Raw genomic sequence first — 23,401 nt, forward strand, 5'->3', positions numbered from 1 at the left:
ACATCTTTGCTGTAATTCTCATAATTCCACCTCTGCCTGTGTGGGTTTTGGCAAAGCCTTTCTCTGCTTTGGTTTTAAAATAGTAATAATAGTACCTTCCTAATAGTATTTTTGTGATGAAATGCTAATAAAAAATAAAACCTTTAGAAGACTATTTGGCACACAGCATGTGCTCAGTAAATATTATCATTTTGATCATTAGTGATACTGTTAGTAAATTCATGTAAAAGGAAGAACTTGTGGATATAAGGAGTTTGTAAAAAACATCCATTACCTTTTGCTCAAATTTGGATAATTAAGTGTAGATAAAGTCTAATGAAATACAGTAAACTTCCACTTCTAAAATCAGAATTCATCTCTGAAAATTAATGTGAGGAAGAATTCTCTATATTTGATGAGTGTGAAGATTATGAGAGCTTTTGAAGAATTATAGAGAGCTATAATGTTTTTCCTTTTCATAATCAAAAAAGCAGCTCTGTCACAATCTGCTTTTTTGCCCACAATTCATTGTAAGTTAGAAACTAACAACCAAAAGACCACTGTCCGTTTAGAAGAGTTAAAAAAATAGTACAATGAACATTGGTATGTTCTCTCTGATTCAGCAATTGTTAATATATATTGTCATATTTGGTTTGCTTCTACATAAGATTTACATATTTTTACTGTCGTATTTGAGTATAAATTGTAGACACCATGACCTCTCCTAATAATAAAGGCTGCCTTCTACTTAATTACCATAGAGCTTCACACCTAAGGAGATTAACAATCATTTCATAATCTGTAATATTCAGTCCATATTTTCTCAATTATGTGAAGAATGATTGTCATGGGTTATTTTTGAAATTCAGGAACTAAAATAAGTTCATGAATTGCATTTGGTTATGCATTGTTAGTTTCTTTTTTAAATAAAGAACAGTGCTACCCACCCTTGCATCCTTATCCAGGCAACTTTTTCCAACATTAACTTTTTAAGAGTTTAGGATACTTGTAGAATGTCACATTCTGGATTTTTGTCATTGTTTTTCCAAAGTGTTTTTAAATGTGCACCTTTATCCCCAGTATTTTCCATGAACTGGAAGTTAGGAGTAGAGAGCCAATTAAGTGTACATCAAATCTTTTAGCAAGATTACTTAATAGGGGATATTTTATATTTCAATTTGTAACCCATTAGGTGGCATACAATGTCATATTATACCACTATGTTATCCTACATTCATTGACTTGGTGTAGCAGAATGTGCTTTCCAAAAATGACCATACCAATATATCCCATGCTACACGTTCACCTTACAATGTAATATTGACCCTCCCTCATCAAGATGTAAGGATCATGGTCCTTCCTTTTGAATCTGGGCAGACAGGCTTGTGTTTATGGTAGGAGTGACACTATGTGATTTCCAAGACTGAGTCACAAAAGGCAGTACAGCTTCTGCCTGATCCACTTGGGATGCTTACCCTTGAAGTCCAGCCACTGTGCTATGAAGATGTCAAGTAACCACACAGAAAAGCTAAGTAAGTGTCTTGACTACAGCCCTAGTTTAGTTCCTAGGTAACAGCCAGCTTCAAGCACTGGGTATGTGTGTGTGAGCATTCAGATGATTCTCTTAGCCTCAGAGCTTCCCAGCTGGTGCCAAGTGAAGCAGAGACAAGCCTTCCCCCGTGAGCCTGCCCAAATTGCAGGTTTATAAGTAAAATAAATACTCTTTCTTTTAAGCCACTAAATCTGGGAGCAGTTTGTTACACAGCAATAGACAACTGAAATACTTCATTCATGTGATACTTCATTCACCAGGTTTCTTTGCTGAAAAGTTAAATGTTTCTTTCAAGACAGCCATAATACACCATTGTACAAGTTATTTGCTGTCTAATTTGCTCAACATTTGCAAATTAATTTTCTATGTGACAATAATTAGGTGTAACAAAGCAGAGTATTTGAGGACCTAAAGTAAAGCAAAATGTTGTTAATGTATCAGTGGATTATTCTTCCAAGGTACCAGTTCCTTAACTCAACATATCCACAAGAATGTCTCTGGGAACAGTAATACTTAATGGTACTTGAAACATATTATGTGGCCACACAGGCTTATGAAATTTTGAATAACTCCTTTTTTTTTTTTTTTTTTTTTTGAGACAGAGTCTCACTGTTCCCTGGGCTAGAGTGCCATGGCATCAGTCTAGCTTACAGCAATCTCAAACTCCTGGGCTCAAGCTATCCTCCCGAGTAGCTGGGACTACAGGCATGCGCCACCATGCGCAGCTGATTTTTTCTGTGTATTTTTAGTTGTCCAGCTAATTTCTTTCTATTTTTTTAGTAGAGGCAGGGTCTTGCTTTTTCTCTGGCTGGTCTCAAACCCTTGAGCTCAAACGATCCACCTGCCTCAGCCTCCCAGATTGTTAGGATTACAGGCGTGAGCCACCACACCCAGCCCTAACTCCTTTTTTAAAAAATAAATGCGTATTATCATTTACTTAACTTTATTTATCCCAGTGTATGATAAACTTTACTAAGGAAGTCTCATTCAGAATATCTAATATCTTTGGGATGTGAACCCACACTGGAAATACTGCTATAACCATAATAATGGAATATTCAGATGCAATGGCAGATGCTTAGCTATGCTGGGGAAGGAAATGCATGGTGTGTTTCTCTGCTGGTCATATCTTTCCTGGAATTAATTGCCAGCCCAGTTTTTAAAATATGAACATCCTACAAGGTGTTTAAACCTCTTATTGATGAGTATTTATTTTACTAAATTTTCACTATTTCAAATATATTTCAATGAATATCCTTGTCTGTGATCGTTGCTTTACATAAACTGAAATGTCTGCAATTGTATATACATGTAAGTGCAATTGCTCATACATTACTCTTTCAGTTATGTTAGATATTGCTAAATTAATCATAGGTTATATATACTTCCAACTCTACTAGATATTGCCAACTTGTTCTCTTAGACTCCTGTTAACTGATAAATTGAATATCCCTATAGCCTTTAGGTATGTCTTCATATGTATGTATATTTCTAAATTTTCATTTGAGCATTTTCCGAATATTTATTGGCCAATAATCATTCCTTTACTTTGACTCCTATTCTTGGCTTTCTCCAATATTTTTGTTCTGTGTGTGTTTTTTTAGTTGACTTGAATGTCATTCTGGATACTTTATTATATTGATGCAATTTTTTTCCCTTTACATTGAATATAGTCTGAATGTTCATTCTATTTTTATGAGACACTTTTAAGATGTATACATTATCAACAATGTAATCTGTAAATAAAATTTTATTTTCCAATATTTATATTTATTACTTTTTCTTATTGCAATAGCTAGAATCTCCAAAGCATAGTTGGATATAATGGTGATAGCAGGTATCTGTTTCTCCAAATTTAATGGAAAATTTCCCAAAATTTAATCACTTATAATGTCCACTCCTCATTTAGGGATAAATTCTCTTTGCTGTCTTTAAATGTCCTTCAATATATGTGGGGAAGAGGGAAGATGTCTACTTTGGTAGTGACTGTTAACCTAGTGGCAATGACTACTAAATTTTGTCCAAGGCCATTTTGTTACCTGCTGCTATAATCTTTTTTCTCCTAAAATGTATTGAGGTATTGATTTGTACTTTTTCTTTATTTGTAACCATTTCTTATACTGTGGTTTTGATTTTTTGTCACATTCCTATAGTCCACTTGGTGATACTTTAATTAGAATTTTTCTGCCTATAATCATATGAGGTAGCATTATGGTTTCTTCTTCCTTTTATTGATTAGATTTTAGAATTATAGCGTTCTTTAAAAACTAGAAACAACTTGTCTTTAAAATATTTGAATTTTTATATATTGATGTATTTTATGACCTTGCTAAATTCACTTAGTTCTAGAAAAGTTTACTTTTTATAGATTACCTAGAATTTTCTATACACATGATCAGGACATCTGAGAAGACAGTCCCATTTAAATTTTTCTTTCCTTTGTTTTCTTTACTGCACAGGTTAGGACATCCTGTAATGTTAAATAAAAGCTTCAGAGCAAACATCCTTACCTTGAGTTTAACTTTAGTGAAAAGGCAATCAATATTTTATCATAAAGTTTTATTTGCTGTTTATTTTTCATAGATATTGTTTATCAGATTGGGAAATTTTTGTTTTACTAACTTACTGAGTTTTATCATGAGTGGTATTGAATTTTGTCCATTGTAATAACTATTGGCATGATCTTTTGCTTTCTATCCTTCTTTAATATGGTGAATTACTTTGATTAATTTTAGAATGTCATACCAGCCTCACATTACTGGAGTATGCCCCCACTTGGTCATGATGTATTATCCTCTATACATATTGCAAAATTCCATTTGCTCCTTATTTTGGGGGAATTTTTATGTGTATGTTTACTGATATTGGCATGTAATTTTTCCTTATGATATTTTTCTCAGGTTTTAGTATGTGTTGATGACATAAAATGAGATGGGAAATGTTTCTTCCTTCTCTATTTTCTGAAAGAGATATTGTAAGATTTATATTTGTTTCTTAAATCTTGGGTCAAATTCCCATTGAAGCCATCTGAGCATAGAGTTTTCTTTGTGGGAAGGATTTTTAATGGTAGTTTCAAGGAAAATATACCAAAAAATGAAATTTTATACCACAGCAAACAACTAAAAATGAAATTTAAAAAGTTCCACTTAAAAAGAACATAAAATACTTACAAATATATTTAACAAAACACATGCAGGACTATTACCCCAAAACTACACAGTTTTGTTGAGAGAAGCTAGAGCAGGCCTAAATAAATGGAAACATATACCATAATCATGGATGATAAAACCCAAAGTTTAGAAGTCAGTTCTCAAATTGATGTAAGGATTCAATGGAATCCAATCAAAATCCCAACAGGCATTTTTGTAGAAATTTGTAAGTTGATTGTAAAACATATGTGGAAATGTAAAGAACTTAGAATAGCTAAGACAATATTTTAAAAGAATGAAGCTGAGAATTGACACTGCCTAAACTCAAGATTCCCCATGAAGCTGGAACAATAAAGACAATGCATAATGAACAAGTAGATAAATGCAACAAAATAAATTATCAAGAAGTAGACCTACACTTATACAGTCATGGAATTTTCCTTAAAAAACTCCAAAGTAGGCCAATGGGGGAAAGGAGAGTTCCTTCCACATGTGATGCTGAAACTGGATAAACTTGGCAGAGAAATTTAAGCTCAATCTATACCTTATACCATACACAATACATTAATTTGAGGTGGATCATAGATACAAGTAAGAGCTACAAGTATAAAGCTTATAGAATAAAATGATAATATCTGTGTTACCATGGAGGAGACAGAAAGCTTTAACCTATAGAAAAATTTAAAAATTAACTTTGATAAAACTAAAAACTTATCATCAAAAGACACCATTAGGAAAATGAAAATAAGTCAGACTGAAATAAAATATTCACAATACCTATATCCAAAAAGAGGATATGTAGCATATACAAAGAATTCAAACAATAGGATGTAAATAAAAACAAAAAAATGGGATAAAGATCAAAAAAGACACTCTACAAAAGATATTCCAATATCCAATAAGCATACAAAAAAATCCATGATTGTTCTGGTCATATTACCTTGGGTGAAGTATGATGAGGCAGGTGCAGGCTCTTTTTAACAACCAGCTCTGAAAACAGAGTGAAAACTCACCTGACCACCACCTAGGGAAGGTATTAATATTCATGATGGATCTGCCCCCATGACCCCAAACCTCCCATTCATTAGGCTCCACCTCCAACACTGGGGTCAAATTTCAACATGAGATTTAAAGGGGACAAATATCCAAACTATAGTAACATATCACTTTTGCACCATGATAAAATTGAAAACTCCTAAGTCAAGGAGTTAAGTCAGGGACCATCTTTATAGTACTTAACTGGAAAAAGTAAAGTATGTTCAAAAGTATGTTCATATTAATACTCAAAAGATATAATTATACTTCTAGTATATCATACTCAAAAGATAAATGCCTATAAATTTTACAAAAATAAATTGTAATTAAGAATACATGTTTAACTTACTGTTTTTTTTTCTTTTTTTAATGAGTTATTTTTAAACAGTCAGAGGTTGAGTTTTTTTATGTTTGTTTTTTTGAGACAGAGTCTCACTCTGTTGCCAGAGCTAGAGTGCCATGGCGTCAGCCTAGCTCACAGCAACCTCCAACTCCTGGGCTCAAGCGATCCTCATGCCTCAGCCTCCCAAGTAGCTGGGACTACATGCACCACCATGCCTTGCTAATTTTTTCTATATATTTTTAGTTGGCCAATTAATTTCTTTCTATTTTTAGTAGAGACAGGGTCTCGCTCTTGCTCAGGCTGGTTTCGAACTCCTGACCTTGAGTGATCTGCCCACCTGGGCCTCTCAGAGTGCTAGGATTACAGGCACGAGCCACCCCACCCAGCCTAATTTACTGTTGATAATAGTTAAGAGCTGTTTATGAGCATTTTTCCCATCAACTTTATGTTTGATTAAAGAGTACCATTATCTATTTGTATTCATCCATAAAAGCAGGATGGAATAAAGACAGGGAAATTTGAGTAAGCCAGATAATTCTGGAACAGGTAATATACCAGGAATGAGGAAAAAAATGCATCCGTACTAGTAGTGGCTAATCGTAACTCACATTAGCCAGATAAAATGAGTTCTAAATAAAAATCCATGCTTAAGAGTGAAGGCCATACTCAAAAACCAAATAAATGAAGTATTCAATACCACTTCAAAATAATAAAATACCCAAATGTCCTAAAGACTAAGAACACATATTTAATCCTCTTGTCCTAGGCGATGAAATTTATAAAATTGTTTTAAAAACTTGTTCCTCTAATAAAATATTAAGCAATACATAAATACATAATAAATGTAACAGACCAGTTAAATATATAACAGACAACAGGTGAACTGCTAACCAAGCACAACTTAAGGGGATTATAAAATTAAATGTATACAAAAAGAAACATGATTTAACTGACCCATTCCATTTTGGTAAATCTGTTACTAAAAATTTAAAGAGCTTAATAACCGTTACTCAGGGTCACCTTGACATCATAATCTAATTCAAGGCCCTATAACTTTTTATTTGATTGTACGTCTTTCTTTGGGGACAAGTAAAAATATTAACAGCATAATAAAGACCAAACTGTACAATTATTAAAACCCTGAAAAGGCAATGTGAAGAGATAAGAATAACATGAATAAGCATATATATGAATAAAGAAAAACGGGAATTAAAATTGAGAAAATTATTTTTGTAAATGGATTTAATGTTTACTGATCTTGTAAGTAACAAAACATTTTATGGATGCCTTTTCTACTTTTAAAAGTATTAGGTGATTTAAAGAATTATAATCTTGTAATTTTTAGCAAATATTTTAAAGTGCTTCATTAATTTTGCAAAGGATCTCTGACTTCCCAACATAGCATTGCCAAGATTGCATTTAGGAAGGCAACCAGGGCTTGCTATTTTATGGTAATCCTTGATGAGACTACCAGGTGTGCAATGACTCTCTCAAAGGAATTATGATGGGTGGATACTCAGGGAACCGGTTGACTCCAAAGATGAAGGTCAAAGAGAACAAATCAACACAGAACAGATTAAACTGTAAAAAAAAAAAAAAAAAAAAAAAAGGAACATGAGATTCAAAAGCCAAGTTTTATAAGATCACTGCAATATCAAAACCTGAAAAATACTTAGAAAATTATAACACAGAGGCTGAGGCTCATAGGCTAGGGCCTGGACCTCTGTATTTTTGCCAAGTTCTACAAGTCATTCTGATACCCACAAAAATTTGTTCCAGACTACAAGACACTAAAGAGATAACCAAATGTAATGCAGAATCTGGAATGGGCTCTCCTTAGAAAGTAAATAGCTGTTATGGGCTTTTTAGGGGCTAAACAAGAAATCTGAATATGTCATATTATAGAATGATGAGTAATTTCCTTAGGAGTAATTATGATACTATAGCTATATATGGTATTGTCTTTATGACTGGGAGAAATATACTGATGTAATAAGAGGTAAAATGTCAATGTCTAAAACTTATTCTCAATGGTACAACAAAAATACACAAAAATAAAACAAATGTAGCAAACTGTTAACTATTTTGAATCTAGGTGGGGTTACATGGGTGTATATTTTACTATTCTTTCAACATACACAATGTTTATTAAGTTCAGTGCCTTTTATGATCATGGTTTGTGGTACTATCAAAGATTACTGATCACAGATCACCATAATAGATATAATAGTGAAAAGGTTGAAATAGCCTGAGAATTACCAAAATGTGACACACAGATATGAAGTGGCCACATGCTGTTGGAAAAACGATGCTGATAAACTTGTTTGCTGCAGAATTGCTACAAACCATCAATTTGTATGAAATGCAGTCTCTGCAATGTGCAATTCATCAAGGTATACTAGCATCTACTAAAATATTTCATGGGGAATAAATTGCAAACATTGATTGCTACCCTATGTTCCTCATATTTAAAAACTTTCTCACCAGAATGTCTTCTTTAAACTCTCAGGCATTTAGTGTGTCTGTGACTATAAAACATCCCACATTTCTTATACTCAAAGGGTTTCTCACCAGTATGAACAAATAGTTGAGCAAATCCTAGCTCATGATGAAAGTTCTTCCCAAATTCTTTTATATTCATAGGATTTCTCACCAATATGAATTTCTGGTGTTGAAAATTTTTTTCATACACAGTGAAGGCTTGTCCACACTCCTTACACTCAAAAAACTTCTGACCATTATCAATTTTCTGATGTTGAGTAAGCTGACCATTCACAGTAAAGGCTTTCCCACATTCTGTACATTCATAGGGTTTGAGACCTGTATGAATTCTTTGATGGGCAATAAAGACTGAACTAAGTCTAAAAGCTTTCCCACATTCCTTACACTCATATGGTTTCACACCAGTATGAATTCTCTGATGTGCATAAAGGGCTGAACTAAGTCTAAAGGCCTTCCCACATTCCTTACATTCGTAGGGTTTCTCACTGGTATGAATTCTCTCATGTTGAACAAGGTTTGAGCTACAACTAAAGATCTTTCCACATTCTTTATATTTACAGGGTTTCATGCCAGTATGAATTCTCTGATGTGTAGTAAAAACTGAAATCTAAAATTTTTCCTACATTCCTTACATTCATAGGGTTTCTCACCAGTATGTAGTCTCTGATGTACAGTAAGTTCATAATTATTGCTAAAGGCCTTTTCACCTTCCTTACATTCATAGGATTTTTCACCAGTATGAATTTTAACACTTTGAACAAGGTTTGAGCTACAATTAAATGCCTTCCCACATTCTTTACATCGATATGGTTTCTCTCCAGTATGAATTCTCTGATGTACTCTAAGGTCTCTACCACAAATAAAGTATCTCCCACATTCTTTACATCATAGGGGTTCTCACTGGTATGAATTCTGTAATGTCCAAGAAATTGGTAATGATGTTGAAAGGCCTTCTCACATTCCTTACATTTAAAGGGTTTCTCACCAGTGTGGATTCTCTGATGTACTCTAAGGTCAGTACCACAACTAAAGCCCTTTCCACACTCCTTACATTCATACAGTTTCACCCCAATATGAATTTGCTGATTTTCAATATGTTGGTACTGATGTCTGAAGGATATCCCACATTGCTCACATTCAAAGGTTTTCTCGCCTGGATGAGTTTTTTGATGTTGAGAAAGTTGTGAAGCCTAAAAGCCTTCTCACATTCCTTACATTCACAGTATTTCTCACCAGCATGAATATTCTGATGTTGAACAAAGTTTGAGCCACAATTGAAGGCTGTTCCATGCTCCTTACATATAAAGGGTTTCTCACCAGTATGCACCTTCTGATGTCGAGTAAGCTGTGTCAAAAGACTAAAGGCCTCTCCACATTCTTTACATTCAAAGGGTTTCTCACCAGTGTGAATTTGGCAATGTTCAGTAAGTTGGTAATGATATCTAAAGGCCTTCTTACATTCCTTACATACAAAGGGTTTCTCATTAGAATGAATCTTCTGATGCTGAATAAGGTTTGAACCACGATTAAAGCCTTTCCCACACTCCTTACATTCATATGGCTTCACACCAGCATGAATACTCTGATGTTGAGTAAGGTTTGAGCTACGATTAAAGGACTTCCCACACTCCTTACATTCAAATGGTTTCTCACCAGTATGAATGTTCTTATGGCGATTAAGCTGGTTGAGAAGACTAAAGGCCTTTCCACATTCCATACATTCAAAAGGTTTCTCACTAACATGAAATTTCTGATGTCGAATAAGTTGCACATGAAGTCGAAAGGCTTTCCCACAGTCCTTACATTGAAAAGGTTTCTTTCCAGTATGAATACTCCGATGTTGATTAAGATTTGAACCACGACGAAAGAATTTCCCACATTCCTTACATTCAAAAGGTTTCTCACCAGTATGGGTTTTTTGATGTTGAGAAAGTTGTAGATGAAGTCTAAAAGCCTTCCCACATTCCTTACATTCATAGGGTTTCTCACCAGTATGAATACTCTGATGTTGAATAAGGTTTGAGCCACGATTGAAGGCCTTCCCACATTCCTTACATTCAAATGGTTTCTCACCTGTATGAATGTTTTGGTGTCGAACAAGCTGTGTCAGAAGACTAAAGTTCTTTCCACATTCTTTACATTCAAAGGGTTTCTCACCACTATGAATTCGGCAATGTTCAATAAGTTGGTAATGATACCGAAAGGCCATCCCACATTCCTTACATACAAATGGTTTCTCATTGGAATGAATTTTCTGATGCTGAATAAGGTTTGCACCACGATTAAAGCCTTTCCCACACTCCTTACATTCATATGGCCTCACACCAGCATGAATACTCTGATGCTGAATAAAGTTTGAGCTACGATTAAAGGACTTCCCACACTCCTTACATTCAAATGGTTTCTCACCAGTATGAATGTTCTTATGGCGATTAAGCTGGTTGAGAAGACTAAAGGCCTTTCCACATTCCTTACATTCAAAGGGTTTCTCACCAGTATGAATCTTCTGATGTCGAATAAGCTTTGTAAGAAGAGTAAAGGCCTTTCCACATTCTTTACATTCAAAAGATTTCTCACCAGTATGAGTTTGGCAATGTTCAATAAGTTGGTAATGATATCGAAAGGCCATCCCACATTCCTTACATACAAAGGGTTTCTCATTGGAATGAATCTTCTGATGCTGAATAAGGTTTGAACCACGATTGAACCCTTTCCCACACTCCTTACATTCATATGGCTTCACACCAGCATGAATACTCTGATGTTGAATAAGGTTTGAGCTACGATTAAAGGACTTCCCACATTCTTTACATTCAAAATGTTTCTCACCAGTATGAATGTTCTTATGGCGATTAAGCTGGTTGAGAAGACTAAAGGCCTTTCCACATTCCATACATTCAAAAGGTTTCTCACCAATGTGAAATTTCTGATGTCGAGTAAGTTGTATGTGAAGTCTAAAGGCCTTGTCACATTCCTTACATTCATAGGGTTTCTCTCCAGTATGAATACTCTGATGCTGAATAAGATTTGAACCACGACTGAAGTATTTCCCACATTCCTTGCATTCATATGGTTTATCTGTATCATGAGTAACAGAAGTATGAGGAGTATAAGTAAGCATTTTTTCATAGCTGATTATCCTTGGATTGATATATCCTTCTTGATGTCCCTGTAGCCCCTCAAATCTACTTCCATATTTTGAGTCAATTCTAAAATGGGAGGCCTCAAGACCAAGAGTTTTACTAATTTGCTTGATACCCTGTTTGGATAAATTTACTTCTGAAATATCATTTTCTGGAGATATTTTCTCAGTTCCATAATTTGACTCCCAATCTGAAAGAAACAGAAAAAGCAAACATATTTTATTTTCCTATAACACACATGCATAGAAAATCCATTAAACATATGGCCTAACTGTAAAATACTTTCAGAGATTTGAAAAAGAAAGACTATCAATAATGAAGAAAGTTTATGTAAGACAGTGATGTTTGTAATAGGGGAATAAGTTAACTTTGTAAAATTTAGGTGTGAATCAAAATCATTTGGTAAACTTGTTACAAATATTGATATTCAAGCAACTCAGATGTACAGAACCAGAATTTTTAAGGATAAATCCTAAGAAGCTAAATTTCAACATCTCTATCAGATGACCCTGATTCAGACCAAGGTTTAAGGATCATACTTCAAACTGTTTTTGAATGGTTTGTCTTTACCCTTGAAATAAAATCCAAAACCTTACCACAGATAACAAGACCTCATTTCAAGGAACTGTCCTCCTTTGTGCCTGATCTCTACCCATTGCCTCCTTTTAGCAACTACAACATAATATAACCTTTCCTTTATCTTCTTGCTTTGCTCAGATTGTTTCATCTCCCAAGATTCCTCTAGCCTGGCTCTTAGCATGAAAACACAGAGAATGCCACAAAAGCATTGAAAAGCCTGCTTCCATTTCCAACATCCTATCTTTGACAAGTAGGGTTTTCTGCAGTGACAGCAACCAAAAGGAGATTACAGAGTAGAATGGGCATAAGCAACATACTTTGGGTGTCACTATCTCCCATCAACCCAGATAGGACCATCTAGTTGCAGGAAAACAAGCTCAGGGCTCCCACTGATTCTGCATTGTGGTGAGTTGTGTAATTATTTCATTATATATTACAATGTGACAATAACAGAAATAATGTACACAATAAATATAATGTGTTTGACTCATCCCCAAACCATCCTCCACCCCCCATCCACCCACACTGTCCCTGGAAAAGTTGTCTTCCATGAAACCGGTCACTGGTGCCAAAAAGGTTGGGGACCACTGCATTAATGGATGAATGGATAAAGAGAATGTTGTATATATACACAATGGAGTACTACTTGGCCATAAAAAGAGAGTGAAATCATATCATTGGCAGTAACATGGAGGAACTGGAGGATATTATGTTAAGTGAAACAGCCAGGCATAGAAAGACAAATATTACATGTTCTAACTCACATATAGGAGCTAAAAAAAGTTGATCTCATGGCAGTAGAGAGTAGAATAATAGATACCAGAGGCTGAGAAGGTTGTGTGGGTGGGAGGTGGGAGATGAAGAGAAGTTAGCTACTGGGCACAAATAGACAGTTAAACAGAAGGAATAACTTTCAATATTTGATAGCAGAGTGGGGTGACTATAGTTAACAACAATGTACTGTACATTTCAAAATAGCCAGAAGAGAGGACTGGAAATATTCCCATCAAATAGAAATGATAAATACTCAAGGTGATGGATACCCTAAATACCCATTCTACACATGTAATAAAATATCACATGTACCCCACAAATATGTACAAATATTAGGTATCAATTAAAAATAAATAAATAACTCTTGACAATGACAAACAAAACCTTGTAGAATCTTACATTGCCTAATTCTCAGACCTCCCTTCCCACCGTCCCATCACTTACTCTGCTCTACCTTACTGCTTCCCCCTCAGGGCCTCTGTGTTTCCTGCTGACTGACTGGAATGTTCTCACCCAACACATGGCTTCCACCCTTGCTTCACGTCTTTGTGCAAGTCCATGCCCACTTCACGACATGTTCCCTGACCACCCAAATGCTGTCACTCTCACACCATCACTCCTATTTACTTGTCTCTATAGTACAATTCTCTGATATTACTCACCTATTAATTTGCTTACTTGTTTAATCCATGTCTTGCCAACTGCAGGCAACCTCCACAAGAGCAATGACTATAACACTTTTTTTTTTTTTGAGACAGTCTCCCTTTGCTGCCCTGGCTAGAGTGAGTGCCGTGCCATCAGCCTAGCTCACAGCAACCTCAAACTCCTGGGCTCAAGCAATCCTACTGCCTCAGCCTCCCGAGTAGCTGGGACTACAGGCATGCACCACCATGCCCAGATAATTTTTTCTCTATATATTAGTTGGCCAATTAATTTCTTCCTATTTATAGTAGAGACAGGGTCTTGCTCTTGCTCAGGCTGGTTTCAAATTCCTGACCTTGAGTGATCCTCCCGCCTCGGCCTCCCAGAGTGCTCGGATTACAGGCGTGAGCCACCACCTAGGCCCAGTCTTGTTCATTATCTGTAGGTTACTGTATTAATAGTGCCAAGTGCGGAGTGGGCACTTGACACATATTTACTGAATATGTGAGTACACTTTTTAGACAGTGGAAATACATAATAAAAATCTAAATGCAAAACCACAGCTGGAAAGCAGCAGGATCTAAAATATGTGTTAAAAGTTTACACTAAGAAAGAAAGAGGGCACTCACTCCACTAAAAGGGGATGAAAATAAAAGAACAGAAATTAGGTGATTAGTAAGTGATTAAGTTTCTTTGATAGCTACTGCCATGATCTTTATTTCCTTCCCAGGTCTTGGGAATTTTTATCCAACAGGCGTTGAGTCTTTGAAGGAAGTTTTTGAAATCACATCTCAGGGATGTGACTCCTCTCTGACCATGAGGGCTGTCCCTGACAATGATGGTTTCCCCTGACTGCTTTGCCCTCACTCACCTGGGTACCAACTGCTTGTTTCTTTCCTCACAACCATCCAGGGCTCTTGCTCTTGCTCTAGTAAGGTGATCACATCTGGCTTAGAAATTAAATTTTCTGCTTAAAAGAAATGACACATAGATAGCATTTTTTTAATATAAAAATTTTTATTGACTTGGTTAAATTTATAATGAGTTACAAGTCAAAATGATATTGAGAAAAGACTTCAGCAAAAAATGAGAGGATTGAGTAAGAGACCAGCTGTACTAGAAAAAGGACTTAGAATCATTGAAACTCAAATAAGGTATTGTCACTTCAGAGGAGATATATGTTAGTAGTTGAGAGCATGAACCTTTAAGGCAGACTGCCTGGTTCAAATCCCTTCTCTGCCAGCCACTAGCAGAATGACATTAGGCAAGTCACTTAAACTCTCTGCCCTTCAGTTTTCCCAACTCTAAAATGGAGATGATAATAATACCTATTTTACAGGACTGATACTAAAATTAAATGAGTTAACACATGTAAAATACTTCTAATACTGTCTGATCTATAGTAGCACAAAGCTAACTATTATTAAGTTTATTGTAATTATTTCATTTGCCTCCCTAGACATTTATAGCTCATTTGTAGAATATTCATTCAATGAAAAATACAGACCAGGCACGGTGGCTCACACCTGTAATTCTAGCACCCTGGGAGGCTGAGGCGGGAGGATTGCCTGAGCAAAAGTAAGAACCCATCTCTACTAAAAATAGAAAGAAATTAATTGGCCAACTAAAAATACATAGAAAAAATTAGCTGGGCATGGTGGTACATGCCTCATGTCTCAGCTACTTGGGAGGCTGAGGCAGAAGGATTGCTTAAGCCCAGGAGTTTGAGGTTGCGGTGAGCTAGGCTGACACTATGGCACTCTACCCAGGGCAACAGAGTGAGACTCTGTCTCAAAAAAAAAAAAAAAAGAAAAGAAAGAAAGAAAGGAAAAGAAAAATACAAATGTCATGGTCTGAAACTTTCAACCACAAAGCAAGTAAAGGAATGTCTGTTGCAGGAAATAGAATGCATCCACTTGAGTGTTAAATGAATTCTGTTGACCCAATCAGTGTAACGTAAATCATATAGGCTCCTTTGATAGAAAAATTCAAGATACTGTTCTCTTTACAGGTGGGCCAGAAAAAAAACCACACACACACAAACAAAAAACCAAAACATCTGCAGTAATTCTGAGATCAAACACAATATGCTACTTGGTTTCTCAAGACAACGATCATTCAGTGAATGTCCAAGATTTCAAATTCAGTCCCATAGTCATGAAGAGAGAGAGGCAATTACAAAGAGGACCAGCGTAAGTGAGGAGGGTCACTGTCAGCTAAGCAAGATGCAGGCGCTTCATGGAGGTGCCCATTTTCAACTCAACAAATCTCAAACTGCTCTTTTGGGAGCAAGAAGAAGGAATTCAGCTACCCCTTAAAAGAAAGCCCTAAAATTCAAGGTGAAGAAAGCTAACATTCCAGAGAACAGACACTAAATTAATTGGGGCCGATGGGCTTACCCAGTGAGAGCAAGTTACTGTAGTTCTCCAACATCACATCCCTGTATAAGTTCCTCTGGGCGGGGTCCAGGCACTCCCACTCCTCCTGGGAGAAGTCGATGGCCACATCCCTGAATGTCACTGATCCCTGAAACCACAAACACATGTATTATGATGAAACTGGAGAAAATTGTTTCAAGATAGAAGGACAGGAGGTAAAGAACTAAACTGCAAGAAAGGAACAATATGGAAATTCACAGGGTATCTGCAAGTTCTTGAAGAATCCTGCTGCTGTGGGATAATTTACTTATTTCTCAGCATGTCTGGGAATGGATAAAAGAATCTGAGTTTTCCTACTAAATAACCACAGTGCCTGGTACGTGTCTGCCTCACAAATGCTCAGTAAATGTGCATTTCTACACCAACTCTATCCTTTACATTTACAATATAACAACAACAACAAAAATTTTCTGAAATTCCCTACCAACTTTTGTTTAATATACTTATCTTAAAAAATAGGGTTCACATACAATTGAAAAATTGTTCTCAATCCTCAAGTTCATTATGGTATGAGATGATAACAATACTACTTTTTCTTGTCATGGCAAATGGTTTTTATAAGCTGTATAAAAACCAATATAAGAGATACATTAGATTTAATCATTTTTTCTATTTATACATTTAGGGTGGTAAAAGTCTCTAAGATCTTCCCCAATTCTGGGAACCTGTTAATACCGGCCCTTACCACTCATACCCTGAATGGTCTTCTCCCTGTTACCATCCACTGTCCTCACTCATCATTTTCCTAAAAGCGTCATGAAGCAAATCACCTTGTCACAGATGGAGACTATCAAATTCTACCTTATATAAACCTGGAAAGTTCAAGTAGGTGGAGAAGTTTCAAGGTTTTCCCAAGTGTGCTCAAATGAGACAGTCATCTCTAACTTCTCAAGCCCACGAGATGCTATTTCCCTATGGGGACAGACTCTTCTACTGTTCCAAGATTTCTCCTGACCAAGGACTGAGCACAGAGCACGTGTTGAATAATGTGTTCTAAGAAAATGTCAACATCAGTTGGAAAAAAGAGGCACACATAGGAAAAGCACTGAACTTGTCTTTTTTGTCACCAACCTTCACTGTAATGGGACAAACTGGGGTGTAGGATCTTGGATCCTTAGGTAGGAAGCGTCAGGTTAAATAATAACAGAATTATCTAACCTAAGAGACACCATATTTCAAGGAGAAGAGAGAAATACAACTTACGTGGACCATGTTTTTAGAACTACAAAATGGGTCAATCTGCCTCAGGTTTCCCCCCTATAGGAAAAAGAAAAGGGGGGAACCTTAAGTCAAGCAGTGCCTCAGTGCTTCCAAAGTCACTTACGACAATATAACCATTTTATCTCCATTTCTATTTCTCAGCTACCCCTGCTAACACACACAATCCCACCCTTCTCCCACCACTCCCCTACACACGCACGCACACACACACACACACACACACACACACACACACACACAAATTGGTAGTGAACAGGAGCCTGGACATACCAAGCTCTCTCCTAAACCCCAGAGAACCAGCTACACAAGCATGAATGCAGAGGACACTTCTGCCGTGAACTTGCTCAAAAAATACTGCAGCAGGAGAGATTCCAGCCAGTCCCCCATTCTTGGGATACATATCTTGGCTTCAAGCTGGGCCCCTGATCCTGCTCTAAGCAGATCCTCCTCCCCCAGTCCCACCTTTTAAGGCTGAGAAGGGGTCACATCATCCAAATCAGAACCCTTCTGTGAACTCAGGACTGGGTGAAGTGCACAAGACATGAAAGCTGGAGAGGATATGTTAACAGATGGAACTGCTCGGGCAGTGTTCAGCACTCTGACTCTAACAAAACCACTGGTTAAACATAGTTCGGAACATCCATATGATAGAATACAAAGTAATCATTAAGTGTTCAAGATACACAATCAACAGAAAGATCAGGTTACAAAACAGGATGGACAATATAATTAAATTTATAAAATGTATGTATATATAAAGACTAAAAAGCATTAACAGAAAAAAATTTTAGAAAAAATTATATGTATATTAACAGTTCTTATTTTGTATCATGGCCACAATTATCTTCTTTTTACTTAAGAGTACTTCGTAATTGTAACTATGGCCAAGCATTAACTTGGAATATATATAGTTATATTCACATACATTTACACACATGTGTGGGTCTATATATGTATATGTACATATACCTCTTTTTCCTATGAGAACACTGGTCTCCAAATTGGATGAAAGACACCTTTTATTTAGACACCTTCCTTTGAACCTGGGGGGAAAAGGATACTCTAATAAACTCTTGTTTTTACTTAAAGGGTTTGTTTCCTTTTTATTTTCCAATTCTTTTCAGCCTTGTGCACAGCAACCTCAAACTCCTGGGCTCAAGTGATCCTCCTGCCTCAGCCTCCCAAGTAGCTGGGATTACAGGCATGGGCCACGATGCCCAGCTAATTCTTTCTATATATTTTTAGTTGTTCAGCTAATTTCTTTCTATTTTTAGTAGTAAAAAGACAAGTTTTGTTTTCACATTCAGAATGTGAATCTGAACTATGACAATTAGTCACTGCTCAGGCCTATTTCCTCATTAGCAAAACAGAAAAAGAATAACCACCACAGAGCTTGTCAAGAACAGTAAGAAAATTCAGTTGAAACACATAAGGGCAAATAACAATTTCTTGATATGTGTTATTATTATTGAGAATAAAGAATATTACATTTGTTCAAGGAACTTAATTCTACTATTTTCTTTTTTTCTTGTAGTAAAATATAGTGTCAAGCCTATTCTTTTCTTAGAATGCTAATAAAAAAAAAATAAGAGCCTATCCTGGAAAATGGAATTCCTCCTAAGTTATCTTCTTAGATTATCTTTATAAGGAGGAAAGATGCCTTCCAGTGCAGAAGCCTCAGAAGAAGAAACACTAATGACCATTTTACACTTCTTGCCACAGGCCCAGAAATGAAAACCATGACTGGATTAGATTTATTTTTCAAACTGATTCTATTCTGCAGAAATAAAACTCACATATGCACATAGAAAAAGCAATTAGAAAAATATAAACCAAACAATTCAATAATGACTATCTCTACAAGGTATAACTATAATCTTAACTTTCTTCTTTTTAAGTTCCTTAGGTAACTATTTTATTTTTGTTTTTTCCTGCAAACCATGCTATTCCATCATCAAAAATACATCAGCTGGTCACAGTGGCGCCAACCTGAAGGCCCAGCTACTCAGGAGGCTGAGGCAGGAGGATCACTTGAGCCCAGGAATTTGAGACCAGCCCGAGCAATATAGCAAGATCCCGTCTCTTAACAAAAAAATACAACATAATAAAGCTACTTCCAAATTAAAAAACAAAAATAAAAACAAACTCATCAGGGAATGAATGAGTACTTTCAATCAAAAAAAAAAAAAAAACTGACTATGCCATAGGGTCAACAAAGAAATCAATGTGACTATAACAAATAACATCAACTAGTTCTAACATCCTTTAGCTGTTTCTCGCCAATATAACCAGACACTTTTATTACCAAGATTCTTCTCTGAATGAACACATGCAATAAGTAGCATTTGCAAACTGAGGGAAGAAATGCATACAACATACGTCATCATGCCTGTTTCCTTTTTTCACTGAATAACCAAGTAAAGTATTTTAAAGTATTATTTTGGATATAATCCTTACAGAATATCTTATCAAAACCCAATCTTAGTACAAGGGATTCATAAACAATGTAACATTTTCTTGAGTATTATTGTTAATAGCATGAATACCACTTAGCACATATCAAATATTCTTCTTTTCATGATTCTTTATAAACATCATTTTATTAGCTGTATAATATTCTATCACTTGAGTCTAGTATGATTTGATTAACTAATTCCATATTATAGAACACTTAGTTTATACAAAATCACTTTCCATGTTATTCCAGGTATCACAGACTTTTGATTCTAGACCAGGGTTTCTCAACCTCGGCACTACTGACATACTGGGCTGGATAATTCTTTGTTGGGGGGTATGAGAGAGCTATCCTATGCACTGTACAATGTTTGGCAGCATCCCTGACCTCTACCCACTAGATCCAAGTTGCACTCTGCCCCTAGTGTGACAGCCAAAAATTTCTTTCTTTCCCCTTGAAACCCAAATTTATAAATTTCTAAAACTCTTCAGTATTCTATTTCAAAAGGTTTGTGGTCTCCAAGACCATAAATGGTATCACAGAAACTCAGGGTAAGAATTTCTGTCCTACATTCTTAACAAAAAAAAATTTTTTAAATCCTAAAATTTGTGTGGAACTACAAAAGACTCCAAATAGTAAAAGCAATCTTGAGCAAAATGAACAAAGCTGGAGGCATCACACTACCTGACTTCAAAATATATTACAAAGCTATAGTAACCAAAACAGCATGGCCCCAGCAAAAAATACAAGACACATAGATCAATGGAACAGAATAGAGAGCCCAGAAATAAATCCACACACTTGTACCCAACTGATTTTTGACAAAGACCAAGAACACACAATGGGGAAAGGACAGTCTCTTCAATAAATACTGTTGAGAAAACTGGATATCCACATGCAGAAGAATGAAGTTAGACCCTTATTGCAAATGATTAATATATACAAAAATCAACTCAAAATGGACTAAAAGGTCAAAATGTAAGACCCAAAACTATGAAACTAATAGAAGAAAACATAGGAAAAAAGTTTCATGACATTGGTCTGGGCAATGATTTTTTGGATATAATCCCCAAAGCACAGGCAACAAAAGCAAGAATGGACAAATGGGATTACATCAAGCTACAAAGCTTCTGCATAGCAAAGGAAACAATCAACAAAGTGAAAAGACAACCTATAGAATGGGAAAATATATTTGCAACCCATATATCTGATAAGGAGTTAATATCCATAATATATAAAGAACTCTAACAACTCAACATAAAGACAAATACTACATGATCTTACTCATATGTGGAATCTAAAAAAGTTGACCTCATAGAAGCAGAGAGTAGAATGGAGTATACCAGGGGCTGGGGTAGTGGTGGTGGTGGGGGGGGGAGATGGTCAAAGGATACAAAATTTCAGTTAGATAAGAGAAATAAGTTCAAAACATCTATTATGCAACATGTAATTATACTATATTGTCACCTTGAAAAATGCTAAGAAAATGGATATGTGTTTTCACCACAAAAAATGATAACTATGTGAGGTAATACATATGTTAGTTAACTTTAATCATTCCACACCATGTATATACTTCAAAACATCATGCTGTACATGATAAATACATACAATTATCTATGAATTTTAAAAATGAATTTCTATTCTAGATCATTTGAGCACCTCGCTCATTTTCTTGAATACATAAGCAGCAACCACAATGAATTACATATTTCTAATGAACCTGCTGACCTAAAATGACCATACATAAACAACAGTTAAAATACATTAAACACTTCTTATTTGCCTGGCACTGCTCTAAGGAGCTTTACAATATTAATTCATTCTAATGTTCATTACAAGCCTAAGACAGCCAGAAACTGACAGAACCAAGATTCCAATCCAGATACTCTGGATCCACATTCCCCATTCCTTTTTTTTTTTTTTAACCCCTCACCAGGGATTGATTTCTGGACACATACCCTATTCTTAACCACAACATTGTACTGCCTCTCACAGTCCACATAAAAAGCAGCCCAAAACACAACTGAAATGCCAAACTTCAAACAGACCTAGCCAGTATTACAAATTTCAACTCATGGACTCCCTGGGAAAATCCTGGCTCTTGTTGATATCAATGTCTCTGAAATTCCCACTCCTGAAAACCTCATAGACCGAATTGAAATCAACTGACCATCTCCATCCCCTGCCCCCTTGCTTTAAAAAGGAGGCGTGTGAAGACCAACAGATAGATATTTGGTGTGTGATTCCACCTAAACACTCATCTCCTTACCAAATTAGAGTCTAAAATTAACCTCTGGAGGTTTATTGCCACACCATGTTAGAAAAAGAGAGTGCACAGGAAGATGTGAGAGATTTGCCAAACTGTTAGGTGAATATTAAAAGAGGAAAGGGGAGGGACAATGGAGGGAGAACGATAGTTGGCTATCAATTTGCATATCCCTCTTCATTTACTGAAAATTTACTGTAACCTCTATATCCTAAAATAAAAGACGCATTTCTTAAATGGAAACAAAGCACAAGCTCACCCTTGCCTTTTAGGTGTGCAGTAATAATGCTCTCAACGGCCTCGGGGTCGTTCTTTTGGATAATGGTACGACTGAGGAAAGATACAGCAAGCATGAGACTCCAGCCTTTTCTTGGAGTGCGACTAAGTTTGAAAGGCCACACCCTCCCTCACGTCCAATGGCAAGGAAGTAAAAGGAGGACTAGGTCCAAGTTAGCAGCTGGCTCCTGGGGACAGAGCTCTGAGGACGCTGTGGTTCTCAACATGTGACTGCCTTCCGGGGGGGGGGGTCCTCAAGGGCACTTCTGGCTCTCAAATTCCCACCCCAAGTTCAGGTCTGTGCCTTCTTGCGGAAAGCTTCATTCTAGGCTCACTATCTGACCTCCCTTCTGGGGCCATTCCTCTGCTGCAGCCCCGGGGGCTGTGAGGGGAGAAGACCGAAGAATCGGCAGGAGCCATCGGCACAGTGACACCCGAACAGCCACAGCAAAGCGCGCCCAGTGTCCACACGTCCTCCTACACCCTGAGGACAGGGCCCCCACGCACACACTCACACACTCCCGGTCCGTCACTCGTGATCTCACAATCCCCCTCCTCTGCCGCCCGCGAACACGCACGCCCGGCACGTGCCTCGTCCACGCCCCGGGGTTCCTCCCCTGAGCGCCTCCCCCTCGCCCACCCGCACTGCCGGGTCGCTCGGGCTCGAGTCCCAGTCCGCAGAGACTCCCGACAGCCACCGACTCCGTCCTGGGAACTGAGGGCCTCAGCCCACTACGGCGTCAACCCCAGGAGGCCGGAAGTGGACCTGTTAATTCAGGCGCGGTGGCCACTGGGAAATGCAGTCCGGAGCAGAAAGAGCCTCGGAAGCCTAGCGCTCTGTTCTGGTCAGACTGATCCCAGCATGCAACGTGAGCCCGAGGCAAGCCCAGTGATTTGTGGGAGTTGCGCAGGCGCATTTTGCTGTATCGCCAGGTGCTTTGAAAAGGAGGCGTGTGAAGACCAACAGATAGATATTTGGTATATATTTGGTGTTCTTGGAGCGTCAAAGTAACTTACTTTTCTCTCTGTGGAGAAGAATGCAAA

At 36.9% G+C, this 23,401-nt stretch overlaps 1 protein-coding gene across 8 annotated transcripts; it reads right to left on the bottom strand.

Moving 5' to 3' along the window:
• Positions 1 to 2,100: 2,100 nt before the first annotated feature.
• LOC105876776 (uncharacterized) lies at positions 2,101 to 23,401 on the bottom strand. Of its 8 annotated transcripts, XM_075993077.1 has the most exons (7): positions 22,998 to 23,401; positions 22,341 to 22,411; positions 18,327 to 18,400; positions 17,340 to 17,393; positions 16,098 to 16,224; positions 14,570 to 14,668; positions 2,101 to 11,893 (listed from the first exon to the last, which is right to left on the bottom strand). In XM_075993077.1, the coding sequence occupies exons 4-7, from the start codon at positions 17,346 to 17,348 to the stop codon at positions 9,624 to 9,626; spliced, it is 2,505 nt and encodes an 834-aa protein (XP_075849192.1). In that variant the 5' UTR covers positions 17,349 to 17,393; positions 18,327 to 18,400; positions 22,341 to 22,411; positions 22,998 to 23,401; the 3' UTR covers positions 2,101 to 9,623. The 8 variants fall into 8 exon arrangements, with proteins under 8 accessions (XP_075849192.1, XP_075849191.1, XP_075849195.1 ...); XM_075993076.1 differs by having other exon boundaries at positions 22,341 to 23,337; XM_075993080.1 differs by having other exon boundaries at positions 14,570 to 14,665; positions 22,341 to 23,336.

This window comes from Microcebus murinus, chromosome 16 (genome assembly GCF_040939455.1).
Source record: "Microcebus murinus isolate Inina chromosome 16, M.murinus_Inina_mat1.0, whole genome shotgun sequence".
NCBI classification, from domain to species: Eukaryota; Metazoa; Chordata; class Mammalia; order Primates; family Cheirogaleidae; genus Microcebus; species Microcebus murinus.

Coding starts and splice junctions, on each gene's coding strand:
- LOC105876776 (XM_075993079.1), bottom strand. Junction 14,669..16,097: donor CAGTAACTTGCTCTCACTGG/GTAAGCCCATCG, acceptor ATTTCTTTTAAG/CAGAAAATTTAATTTCTAAG. Junction 11,894..14,569: donor AACAAGCAGTTGGTACCCAG/GTGAGTGAGGGC, acceptor TGTTTCTTTCAG/ATTGGGAGTCAAATTATGGA.